Source organism: Neoarius graeffei, chromosome 12, assembly GCF_027579695.1.
Source record: "Neoarius graeffei isolate fNeoGra1 chromosome 12, fNeoGra1.pri, whole genome shotgun sequence".
NCBI classification, from domain to species: Eukaryota; Metazoa; Chordata; class Actinopteri; order Siluriformes; family Ariidae; genus Neoarius; species Neoarius graeffei.
In genome coordinates, this window is record NC_083580.1 from 66,043,905 (window position 1) to 66,057,714 (window position 13,810).

General features: G+C 40.6%; 1 protein-coding gene across 1 annotated transcript; it reads right to left on the bottom strand.

Annotated features, from left to right (window-relative positions):
* Positions 1-4,789: 4,789 nt before the first annotated feature.
* On the bottom strand, positions 4,790-11,979 carry timd4 (T cell immunoglobulin and mucin domain containing 4). The gene is given in 9 exon segments (XM_060934917.1): positions 4,790-4,871; positions 6,464-6,497; positions 6,593-6,704; positions 6,801-6,892; positions 10,000-10,065; positions 10,170-10,508; positions 11,030-11,126; positions 11,128-11,212; positions 11,921-11,979. Coding segments are annotated over 9 exon segments (966 nt in total).
* Positions 11,980-13,810: the final 1,831 nt, after the last annotated feature.

Sequence of the window (13,810 nt, forward strand, 5' to 3'; positions counted from 1 at the left end):
AAATATGATAGAAGACAATTACTTATAGATAGGAGCTTGACAATTATAATTGTATCCAGTAGCTTACACATTGCAGAGCATCATGCTGAAACAAAAATCAGTTCTGAGGATGCAACAAAACTGAAAAGGATCAATCATACATGCATGTATGTTACTCATATATTTATGGAACGACTCATATTGTACACATACACTCACTGGCCGCTTTATTAGGAACACCCATCCACCTGCTGTTTGATGGAGTTCTCTAATCAGCCGATCCCTTGACAGCAGCACAGTGCATCAAATCATGCAGATAGAAATCAAGAGCTTCAGTTAATGTTCACTTCAAACATCAGAATGGGAGAACTTGCGATCTCAAAGTGTGACTTTCACTGTGGCATGGGTGTTGGTTTGAGCCAGATGGACTGGTTTGAGTATTTCAGAAACTGCTGCGGTATCTCCTGGGGTTTTCACTCAACAGTCTCTAGAGTTTACACAGAATGGTGCAAAAAACATTGAGTGAGCGAGCGACAGTTCTGCGGGTGGAAACAAACCCCTTGTTGATAAGAGAGGGTCAGAGGAAAATGGCCAGATTGGTTCGAGCTGCAAGGAAGGCTATAGTAACTCATAGCAACTCTTTACAACCACGGTGAGGAGAAAAGCATCTCAGCATGCAACAGCAGAGGACCACATTGGGTTCCACTCCTGCAGCCAAGAACAGGAATCTTAGAATCAAAAACAAGCTCCTATTAGAGTGGTTGGTGAGTGTATTTCTGTTGTTTGGCTATATACAGTGTTTTGCAAAAGTATTCATCCCCCTTGGTGTTTGTCCTGTTTTGTCATATTACAAGCTGGAATGAAAATGGATTTTTGGAGGGTTAGCACCATTTGATTTACACAACATGCCTACCACTTTAAAGGTGCAAATTGTTGTTTATTTGTGACACAATAATTAAGATGGAAAAAAAAATCTGGAGTGTGCATAGGAATTCACCCCCTTTCGTATGAAACCCCTAAATAAGAGCTGGTCCAACCAATTCACTTCATAAGTCACATAATTAGTTGATTAAGATCCACCTGTGTGCAATCAAAGTGTCACATGGTCCGTCACGTGATGTCTGTATAAATCAGCCTGTTCTGGAAGGACCCTGACTCTGCAACACTACTAAGTAAGCAACATGAAAACCAAGGAGCCTCCAAACAGGTCAGAGACAAAGTTGTGGAGAAGTATAGATCAGGGTTGGGTTATAAAAAATATCCCAAACTTTGAATATCCCAGGGAGCACCATTAAATCCATTATAGCAAAATGGAAAGAATATGGCACCACTACAAACCTGACAAGAGAAGGCCGCCCACCAAAACTCACAGACCGGGCAAGGAGGGCATTAATCAGAGATCCAACAAAGACATCAAAGATAACACTGAAGGAGCTGCAAAGAGCCACAGCAGAGATGGGAGTATCTGTCTATAGGACCACTTTAAGCTGTACACTCCACAGAGCGGGGCTTTATGGAAGAGTGGCCAGGAAAAGGTCATTGGTTAAGAAAGCATGTTTGAAGTTTGCCCAACAGCATGGAAGAAGATTCTCTGGTAAAATGAGACTAAAATTGATCTTTTTGGCCATCATGGAAAATGCCATGTGTGGTGCAAACCCAACACCCTGAGAACACCATTCCTACAGTAAAGCATGGTGGTGGTAGCATCATGCTGTGGGGATATTTTTCATCTGCAGGGACAGAAAAGCTGGTCAGGACTGAAGGAAAGATGGATGGCATGAAATACAGGGCAATTCTGGAGGAAAACCTGTTTGAGTCAGCCAGAGGTTTGAGACTGGAACGAAGATTCACATTCCAGCAGGACAATGACCCTAAACATACTGCTAAAGCTATGCTGAAGTAGTTTAAAGGGAAACATTTAAATGTCTTGGAATGGCCTAGTTAAAGCCCAGACCTCAATCCGATTGAGAATCTGTGGGATAACTTGAAGATTGCTGTACACCAACACAACCCATCTAACTTGAAGGAGTTGGAGCAGTTTTGACTTAAGGAATGGGCAAAAATCCCAGTGGCTAGATGTGCTAAGCTAATAGAGACATACCCCAAGAGACTTGCAGCTGTAATTGCAGCAAAAGGTGGCTCTACAAAGTATTGATTTTGGGGGTGAATGCCTATGCACACTCCAGATTTCCGTTTTTTTTTTGTCTTAATTATTGTTTGTGTCACAATAAAACAACAGTTTTCACCTTTAAAGTGGTAGACATGTGCAAATCAAAATGGTGTTAACCTCCCAAAAATCTATTTTAATTCCAGCTTGTAATACGCCAAAACAGGACAAACACCAATGGAGATGAATACTTTTGCAAGACACTCTAATTGTGTGTTTTGGCTATACTGTATATTTATATATCTCAGCACTGATACCGAGAAAATATGAATAGCAATATTCATTCATCTCATCTCATTATCTCTAGCCACTTTATCCTGTTCTACAGGGCCGCAGGCAAGCTGGAGCCTATCCCAGCTGTCTATGGGTGAAAGGCGGGGTACACCCTGGACAAGTTGCCAGGTCATCACAGGGCTGACACATAAGACACAGACAACCACTCACATTCACACCTATGGTCAATTTAGAGTCACCAGTTAACCTAACCTGCATGTCTTTGGACTGTGGGGGAAACCGGAGCACCCGGAGGAAACCCACGCAGACATGGGGAGAACATGCAAACTCCGCACAGAAAGGCCCTCACCGGCCACGGGGCTCGAACCCAGACCTTCTTGCTGTGAGGCGACAGCGCTAACCACTACACCACCGTGCCGCCTGAATAGCAATATTAATCTATATAATCACCTTTGGTAAAGGAGTAAACATAATTACACAGCTTTTTAACCTTTTGTTATGGTGATATGGGAGCCACCTGAAAATGATGCTTGATTACTTTGTCACATAAAGCAGCTCTCAGTCCACAAATGAAAGTATTTGATTTGTAGTGAAGTTTCACAGGTGTGTTCATGAACCTCAGTTTCATCAGCCAAATGGAACTAGCACAGCAGAACTGTGGCCTCTAATGTTGTCCACAGTACTTTTGCTTCACTGTTTTCTTACTGTGGTTTGACACATATCTGAAAAAAAGAGAGAGAGAGAGAGAGAGAGAGAGATGCTGTCTTGTATATCTACCGATATATGCTAGGGCTTTTATTCTGTTTTAGCTCTCAGTCTGCTAGTATTTTCACTTTAACAATGTTATTAAATCAAGATATTTTTGATTTAGCTACTACAGTTGTATCTGGCTATTCAAATGTAATGCTACAACAACAAAGAAAAAAAGGGCAGTAATCTAGGTGAGTTAGAATTTTAGGGAAATTAACTAATTTAGGTTTGAAATCGAAACCCCATGAAACAGCAAAATATATTGAAAAGTCTCTGTTGAAATATCACCCACCCAAAGTAAACTTCATAACACTGTATGTTTTTCAAAGCTGATGGTCTACTGTCACTCATTAACTGACATTTATCCATCCATCCATCCATCCATCCATCCATTATCTGTAGCAACTTATCCTGTACAGAGTCGCAGGCAAGCTGGAGCCTATCCCAGCTGACTATGGGTGAAAGGCGGGGTACATCCTGGACAAGTCGCCAGATCATCACAGGGCTGACACATAGACACAGACAACCATTCACACTCACATTCACACCTACAGTCAATTTAGAACCATCAGTTAGCCTAACCTGCATGTCTTTGGGGGAAACCCACGCAGACACGGGGAGAACATGCAAACTCCACACAGAAAGGCCCCCGTCAGCCGCTGGGCTCAAACCCAGGACCTTCTTGCTGTGAGGCGACAGTGCTAACCACTACACCACCATGCCTCCCTAACTGACATTTAACGTATTACAAATGACTAATGAACAGAACAAGCAGAGAAAACTTTGGCGAAAACATTTAGCTGTTTGGCTCCTACATAAGAATGAGACAATCACCCAAATGTTGAATATAAATACATGACATACATATAGTGCATTATGTAGGTTCTACAGTGTCAAATACATGGATGAGCCATGGCCTAAAGGTTAGAGAAGCATTATTAGGCTCAATGGGTAGATGGTTTAATTCCCTTGACTGGCAGGAAAATCCATGCCTGAAAGAAATCCATGGCTCTTGAGCAAGGCACCGAAACCCCTTGACCCCCTGGTGCTGGATATGTGTGGGCGCTTGTTATACTTTGCTCTGGATAAGAGTGTCTGCTAAATGCCTGTAATGTGATGTGATGTAATGTAATGTAATGTAATGATGGCCCTAGGTAGTGAGCCTGAAAAAAAAGCAGTCACTCGATGTTAAATATCAGTAACAAGGAACCATTGTTGAAGGTGATTCTTTTTTTTAGTGTAGTGTAGCAGCACAGCTCTGTTTGTGAAAGTAGTCTTTTAATTTTTTGTTGCCTATAAAGCAAATTATTTCTTTTATAATTCAAAATATAGGCAAATAGACACACAACTTTACTTCTTTTTAGAAATAAATACAGTACATGAAATATGTAAAATGGTCTGCCAACAGAACAAGAGGACTTCAAGTTTAAAATGAGTAAATGTGTGTGGAAATACATGTAATAATCTTACATTTGTTTTATTTTAATCTCATAATGAACCATAATACTTATCAGGTAAATTTTCTTATATTCCAGATGTTTCCACTTGATAAGACTTCATTCTTTGCAGAGATGCAAAATCAAACAGACATGATTATACAAACATATATAAACATACAACATGACATAATTATTGTGTGTGTATGCCATGGATATGCTACTATTCCAAGATATAAATATTCTCCTCCACTGGTCTTCTGGTCCGTATTTCGTAAACAATGTGCCTTGGCTCTTTTGACAGACTAAAACATGACATATAAAAATGTGTTAATTATAATAAATACAGTGTCTTGTAAAAGTATTCATCCCCTTGGTGTTTGTCCTGTTTTGTCATATTACAAGCTGGAATGAAAATGGATTTTTGGGGTTAGCACCATTTGATTTACACAACATGCCTACCACTTTAAAGGTGAAAATTGTTGCTTTATTGTGACACAAACAATAATTAAGATGAAAAAACAGAAATCGGGAGTGTGCATAGGTATTCACCCCATTTCGTATGAAACCCCTAAATAAGAGTTGGTCCAACCAATTCACTTCATAAGTCAAATAATTAGTTGATTAAGATCCACCTGTGTGTAATCAAAGTGTCACATGACCTGTCACATGACGTCTGTATAAATCAACCTGTTCTGGAAGGACCCTGACTCTGCAACACTACTAAGTAAGCAACATGAAAACCAAGGAGCCTCCAAACAGGCCAGAGACAAAGTTATGGAGAAGTATAGATCAGGGTTGGGTTATAAAAAAATATCCCAAACTTTGAATATCCCAGGGAGCACCATTAAATCCATTATAGCAAAATGGAAAGAATATGGCACCACTACAAACCTGACAAGAGAAGGCCGCCCACCAAAACTCACAGACCGGGCAAGGAGGGCATTAATCAGAGATGCAACTAAGACACCAAAAATAACACTGAAGGAGCTGCAAAGATCCACAGCGGAGATGGGAGTATCTGTCCATAGGACCACTTTAAGCTGTACACTCCACAGAGTGGGGTTTTATGGAAGAGTGGCCAGAAAAAAGCCAGTGCTTAAGAAAACACATTTGGAGTTTGTCTAACAGCATGTGGCAGACTCCCCAAACACATGGAAGAAGATTCTCTGGTCAGATGAGACTTAAATTGATATTTTTGGCCATCATGGAAAATGTCATGTGTGGCGCAAACCCAATATCCTGAGAACACCATTCCTACAGTGAAGCATGGTGGTGGCAGCATCATGCAGTGGGGATATTTTTTATCTACAGGGACAGGAAAGCTGGTCAGGACTGAAGGAAAGATGGATGGCATGAAATACAGGGCAATTCTGGAGGAAAACCTATTTGAGTCAGCCAGAGGTTTGAGACTGGGACGAAGGTTCACGTTCCAGCAGAACAATGACCCGAAACATACTGCTAAAGCTACACTGGAGTGGTTTGAAGGGAAACATTTAAATGTCTTGGAATTGCCTAGTCAAAGCCCAGACCTCAATCCAATTGAGAATTTGTGGCATAAATTGAAGATTGCTGTACACCAATGCAACCCATCTAACTTGAAGGAGTTGGAGCAGTTTTGACTTGGGGGGAGGGGCAGGGTGAATGCCTATGCACACTCCAGATTTCTGTTTTTTCGTTTTAATTATTGTTTGTGTCACAATAAAGCAACAATTTTCACCTTTAAAGTGGTAGGCATGTTGTGTAAATCAAAATGGTGCTAACCCCTCAGAAATCCATTTTAATTCCAGCTTATAATGCGACAAAACAGGAAAAACACCAAGGGGGTTGAATACTTTTGCAAGACACTGTATTATGCACTTGTTTGAAATGAGCTGGAATCTTTCTTATAACTCACCATCCACCATCTATGACCTTCGTATGAAACCCACCTGAATGCAAAATGATAAGAAAACACAATCAGGCTTCAATATCACATTGAACATTGAAGTAATGAATTTCTCAATGCAGAACATATGGTACGTACATTTGAAGGCCAGCAGGGCTAATGCCCCCAAGAGAAGCAAGAGCAGACTGAGAGACAGAGACAGTACAGGGATGTTGATCTGTAGTGTTATGCTTGTTATTGCTTCATCAGACTACAATACACAGAGAAGGCAAATTAGGAGAACCTAAAAATCATCATGAAAGTCACTGAAACTATACATGCTGTGACTCAGGTGTGTCATACTCACCATCGGATTAGCATTTTGTAGGGTGAGGTTTTGTTCATAAATGTCAAAAGCTGATGACTCAATATCTCTGGGCTCATCTGAGCGAGTAGACACTAGAGAATGTGAGAAAAAAAATAAGTGTGCAGATGCATGTGCTCAGAAGACCACTTCCCTAGAAGCCCACTAAGTTTCAGATTGACAGAGTGAGCGTGTGGTTTTTGCCGACCCAGTAATGAAGCAGTGACATTACATGGCAAGGTTTAATAATCTTTTCTGATGATGCACAAAGAAAATATCAGAAGACATTGTTTTAAACCATGAATAGAGTCATACAAGGAGTCAGCCGTTTATTAGGGTGTGTCCAGATGTTATTCAGTGCCTGTATGTTGTTAGTCATGAGAGATTTCTAACAGTACCACTTTGAATTTTGACTTCTTTACAGCATTTTACAAACATTATGCATTGTACATTGAAAAAATGTATTACTGAGGATGAGTTTAAATCAGTTGAGTTAAAAAAGCTAACTTTTTGATATGTATTAAAATACGTTATTATTAACTAACATTAAGTATTATTATACATACAGGATACTTTTTCCATGGAAAAAAAAACATGTATTCTATTCCCTTCTAGCAGGTTTCATTCATTTGGTTCAGTAGCATGCAATATTGTTATCATATCGCTTATCCTACATGTACAACCCCAATTCCAAAAAAGTTGGGACAAAGTACAAATTGTAAATAAAAACGGAATGCAATGATGTGGAAATTTCAAAATTCCATATTTTATTCATAATAGAACATAGATGACGTATCAAATGTTTAAACTGAGAAAATGTATCATTTAAAGAGAAAAATTAGGTGATTTTAAATTTCATGACAACAACACATCTCAAAAAAGTTAGGACAAGGCCATGTTTAGCACTGTGAGACATCCCCTTTTCTCTTTACAACAGTCTGTAAATGTCTGGGGACTGAGGAGACAAGTTGCTCAAGTTTAGGGATAGGAATGTTAACCCATTCTTGTCTAATGTAGGATTCTAGTTGCTCAACTGTCTTAGGTCTTTTTTGTCGTATCTTCCGTTTTATGATGCACCAAATGTTTTCTATGGGTGAAAGATCTGGACTGCAGGCTGGCCAGTTCAGTACCCGGACCCTTCTTCTACGCAGCCATGATGCTGTAATTGATGCAGTATGTGGTTTGGCATTGTCATGTTGGAAAATGCAAGGTCTTCCCTGAAAGATACGTCGTCTGGATGGGAGCATATGTTGCTCTAGAACCTGGATATACCTTTCAGCATTGATGGTGTCTTTCCAGATGTGTAAGCTGCCCATGCCACACGCACTAATGCAACCCCATACCATCAGAGATGCAGGCTTCTGAATTGAGCGCTGATAACAACTTGGGTCGTCCTTCTCCTCTTTAGTCCGAATGACACGGCGTCCATGATTTCCATTAAGAACTTCAAATTTTGATTCGTCTGACCACAGAACAGTTTTCCACTTTGCCACAGTCCGTTTTAAATGAGCCTTGGCCCAGAGAAGACGTCTGCGCTTCTGGATCATGTTTAGATACGGCTTCTTCTTTGAACTATAGAGTTTTAGCTGGCAACGGCGGATGGCACGGTGAATTGTGTTCACAGATGATGTTCTCTGGAAATATTCCTGAGCCCATTTTGTGATTTCCAATACAGAAGCATGCCTGTATGTGATGCAGTGCCGTCTAAGGGCCCGAAGATCACGGGCACCCAGTATGGTTTTCCGGCCTTGACCCTTACGCACAGAGATTCTTCCAGATTCTCTGAATCTTTTGATGATATTATGCACTGTAGATGATGATATGTTCAAACTCTTTGCAATTTTACACTGTCGAACTCCTTTCTGATATTGCTCCACTATTTGTCGGCGCAGAATTAGGGGGATTGGTGATCCTCTTCCCATCTTTACTTCTGAGAGCTGCTGCGACTCCAAGATGCTCTTTTTATACCCAGTCATGTTAATGACCTATTGCCAATTGACCTAATGAGTTGTAATTTGGTCCTCCAGCTGTTCCTTTTTTGTACCTTTAACTTTTCCAGCCTCTTATTGCCCCTGTCCCAACTTTTTTGAGATGTGTTGCTGTCATGAAATTTCAAATGAGCCAATATTTGGCATGAAATTTCAAAATGTCTCACTTTCGACATTTGATATGTTGTCTATGTTCTATTGTGAATACAATATCAGTTTTTGAGATTTGTAAATTATTGCATTCCGTTTTTATTTATAAATTTTGTACTTTGTCCCAACTTTTTTGGAATCGGGGTTGTATTACTTCACTCTACCCAATGGAGAATGAGCACTGAATATGGTTTACGATATTACATGGTTGTCAAGACAACATGATGTCACACGTCAGAGCTGATGCGAATATCCAGTGAGAGATTTTTCTGCTGTGCATGCACAGAACCATTTCTTTGTTCGCTGGGAAAGAGAAAGACACGTTGAACACCCGAAAGTCTACCAAAACTTCATTAGATATTCTTCACGCATATTTACAAGAGAAAAACATACCAACGGATGAAAAACTGGAAAAGAGACACGTCAGAGACGTAAAACTTCTGCACTAGCAAGCGACTGTGACGATTTGTAAACAAACATGGCTGTCAGGTTTGCTTCATTAAATATGGAAGATTTAGAGAGAATTTTGGCTGCCAGATAGCTCCGTTGTGTGTATTTGTCGATGTTGATTTTAAAAGTAACTAAGTAAATTACATAGGGAAATGAATACTTAAGAATGAGTGAAAAATACTGTGGTGAACGTGTGTGGAAGAAGAGTCTGGAGACAGAAATCTTAGTGGCATGCAAATGTCATGTGAGCAGACTTGTGTCACTTATCTAAGCTGACGAACATAAAATACTTTGTTTTGAAATAGGTAAAATAAACCACAATTCCACCTTACTTTGAATAGTTTTAGACCAAACTTTGTAGCATCTTTAGTGCTTTTAGCAACAGCATTTTCTTTCATTTTTTTGTAATTATTCCTCACTTAGGGTGATGAAGTGATTGGCTGCAATTTTGCTGAGTTGCTCAAGATGATTATTGAGAAATAGTCCAAATTTCTTGACCAATCAGCGCGTGAGATTTTCTATAATCATCTGTGTATTTATACCAAAATTTAATATAATAATCTGCTGGTTTATTTGTCTAGCTTGAAGAGATTTAAACCCATAATGTGACTCACCCATCTGAGTTTGCAGTGGCTCTGTAGTATGAAGTGTAGTAGTTGCTTGTACTGTTGTTGTTGCAGCTTTAGAAAAAAAAAAGTCTTGGGTTTGGCAACCCTCAGCATTTTAGAATATAAATGGCATGAAAAATGATTATAAAACTTTAAACCTCTTCCAGTTCACTTGCCTTTCATGACCTTTAAAGTGTAGGTCACCTTCTTGTCATTGAAAAGCCCATCGATGTTTATCCTGCAACAGTACGGCCCGCTGTCTGTCCGTCGTATCCTCTGGATCCCCAGGTCCATTTGTCCAGAGAGAACATCTCCGATAAGTCTGTACCTGTCAGAGACCTTTGAGATGACCCCACTTTCATCTGTCTGAACAATGATGTCATTGCACCAGAAGGTTCCGCAGTCTCGACCCCAGCAGACATGGCTCAGGCCATGCTGCTTCACGGAGTAATGACAGGACAGAATCACGGTGCTGCCTTCGGTTACCTTGAATGGTGTTTCTGATGATCTGACAACTGTTGGATACAAAGAAAGACTAGAAGGGCACTCAGTAGAGTGTATATCTCTGCCAAGCCACATATTTGGATTTGCATTAAAATCTAATCAATTGTTCCTTGGCCCATGGCCCTCCTTTTTGCAGAATTTTATCAAAATCTGTTCACTACTTTTTGAGTTACCTTGGGAAGAGGGGAAAAAAATCCTGGTGCCACATACATATCCATATTTGCATCAAAATCTAATCAACTGTTCCTTGATCCACGGCGCATCTTTAGTCAAAATTTCATCAAAATCCATTCACTACTTTTTGAGTTATGTTGGGGAAAGACAAACAAACAAACATGCAAACAGAGGCGAAAACATAACCTCCTCCAACCAAGTTGGCAAAGGCAATAAAGTGAATAGCACAATTCAGGCATAAGTAATGCCCAACTGCTTCAAAGAAACCTTGGATAACTTAGTACAGAGAAGACATTTACACGACAAATAAGTCTACGATCATCTAAACTTCTTTAAAATAATCAGTGGTTTTATTTACCTGAGATGTTGAGAATCCAGAGCAGCAAAGTCAAACAAGTATAACTGGCAGCCATTCGGACTAGATCATGAGCTGTAGTTTAGCATTTAAGCAAACTCTGCTTTATGCTGGAGGCAGTCTGGGGCATGACAATGAAAGTTTGTGAAAAGGCAGCTGTGTTCTCGAGACTTCAGTCTGTGACATCTCCAAGCAAGGCAGAGCTACTGAGTCCCTTACCAGCTCTTAACTGTTGATGAGGATGGAAGAGAGAATAAGGCCATTGTGACAGCGCTCTCTGGAGAAGCTATGTTTCAGCAAAATAAAGAAAAAAAAAACATCCAGTAAGGGTTCTGTCAACTGGATATCAGGACAGACTGGTCCTCTGTCCAATTAAAAAAAAAAATTTAGAGGCGTGTCTGAATTTCACGCCTTACTTACCATATAGTGCATTGTTTTACGTGTCAGCCATTTTTGTTGTTGTCTGAATTCTCAGTGGATAATCCTATTTCCTTACTATATTATGAGCCAAAGTTCATCATAAATCCAGTGTATAAACAAAGCATAATGCTTAAAGTGCACAAAATGGAGTTGAGTATATGGGATCAGCCAAACATATATATACACTGTGTGGCCAAAAAAAAAGAGTCTCCCACACACTAATATTTCATTGCACCACCTTGAGCTTTGATTATGGTCCTCATTCGCCATGGTGTTGTTTTGACAACCTTATGCAACATCACACCATTTATTTCCATCCAGGATTGCATTAGTTTTTCACCCAGCTCTTGTATTGATGATGGGAGAGTCGAACCACTCAGTAATGTCTTCTCTAGCACATCAGAAAGACTATCAGTGGGGTTAAGGTCAGGACTTTGTGGTGGCCAATTCCTGTGTGAAAATGATTCCTCATACTCCCTGAACCACTCTTTTACATTTTGAGCCAGATGAATCTTGGCATTGTCAGGATTCATCATTCCCTGATGTGCCCATCGCTCTGGAATAAGGTAAATCTGGACTCATCAGACCACATGGCCTATTTCCATTGTTCCAGAGCTCATTCGTGAGCTGTTGTTTGCTGATGATGTGGTACTGTTGTCTTACATTGAGGCTGGCCTCCAATGATTGGTGGATCGCTTCTCCTATGCCTGTAAAGAGTTCGGGCTAATGATTAGCATCAAGAAGACTAACATTCTTGCACAGGGTGCTGACTCCCCTTCAGCCATTGTCATTGATGACAGCTACGTAGAGGCAGTCGAGAGCTTTACGTATCTGGGTTCAACAATCACTAGTTCCCTCTCCTTGGATGCCGAAGCCGGTGCAAGAATCGGTAAAGCCGCAGGTGTCATGGCAAGACTGAACAAGAGAGTTTGGTCCAACCGCCAGTTATCTTCAAACACCAAACTTCGCGTGTACCAAGCCTGTGTTCTTTCCACTCTACTGTATGGTAGTGAATCTTGGGCACCATATGCCAGACAAGAAAAATGGCTTAACAGCTTCCAACTCTGCTGCCTCAGGTGCATCCAAAACATCTCTTGGCAGGACAGACTGACCAACACGGAGGTCCTCGAATGTGTTGGCATTCCAAGCATCCACACTCTGCTGATCCAAAGGAGTCTCAGGTGGCTAGGACACGTGCACCGTATGGACTCAAGGCGCATTCCCAAGGATATCTTGTGTGGGGAATTGCGCAAAGAGACTTGTCCTGTTGGAAGACCTCAGCCCTGCTTCAAGGAGGTGTGCAAAAGGGACCTGAAATTGGCAGGTATCAACCCTAACACCTGGGAGAACATCGTGGCCTCATGGGAGTCTTGGAGGGCTTGTGTGAGAAATGGCTTGCAGAAAGCTGAAAGGGACAGGAACGTGCATCTCAAAGCGAAAAGGGCCGATCGTAAAGCGAGAGCAACATCCTCAAGAGCTCCATCTGAATTTGTTTATGCCAGATGTGTAAGAGACTGCCACTCCAGAGTCGGCCTATTCAGCCACTCTAGAAAGCGCAACAGTGCTACACCATCATCCTCTAAGATGAACGGATGCCTACTACTAGAGCCAATTCTTTATGCTCTCTAGCAAATTAAAGCCTTTTCTTCTGATTAGTCTCACTAACAAATGTTTTTTTTTATGGCCACACAGCTCTTTAATCCCAATCTTACTTTCACTATGTGGGTGGTCCTGGTACAAGTGTATCAGGTCTTTTAAACACTGTGTACACTTAATGTGACTTTATTATACACATCTACTTTACTTGTGGATCTATAGTTAGAGACTATAACTAATTATTCTTCCATACACAGTGTAGGCTATTCAACCTCTCGCCGTTCATCAGTGTTACTTCCTAACAATAGTACTGCTGCAGGATGAATGTTTTGGTTGGTTGACTGTTCTCAACCTAGCAGTGACCCTGAGGTACTGAAAAATCACAATAATTCTGCACCACCTGATACACAGTGTCACTGTTTTGCTAAGCTTGATCTATCTTCCAGATAATATCAGGTTAGTTGTGGTCCTGTGGTGGGCCCTTTCCATCAATGGATGAAGGGGGTGCAAATTGTACATAGCATAGCATAGCATAGCATAACAGATGGGCTACAGTTAGCAATTGTAAGATTATAGTGACCTATACTGTAGGTGTAACTAGTAAAATCAAACTGGTACCTTGGCTTGTAGCAAATAAAATGTACAGATTCTGTACAATGATCATTACCCCAGCTCAAACATTAACAGGCCTACAAATGCCTGGGGAGAGTCTTCAGGATAGAAGGCTTTACTCACTGCTGTATCTCAGTAATATGACAATGCTTCTTT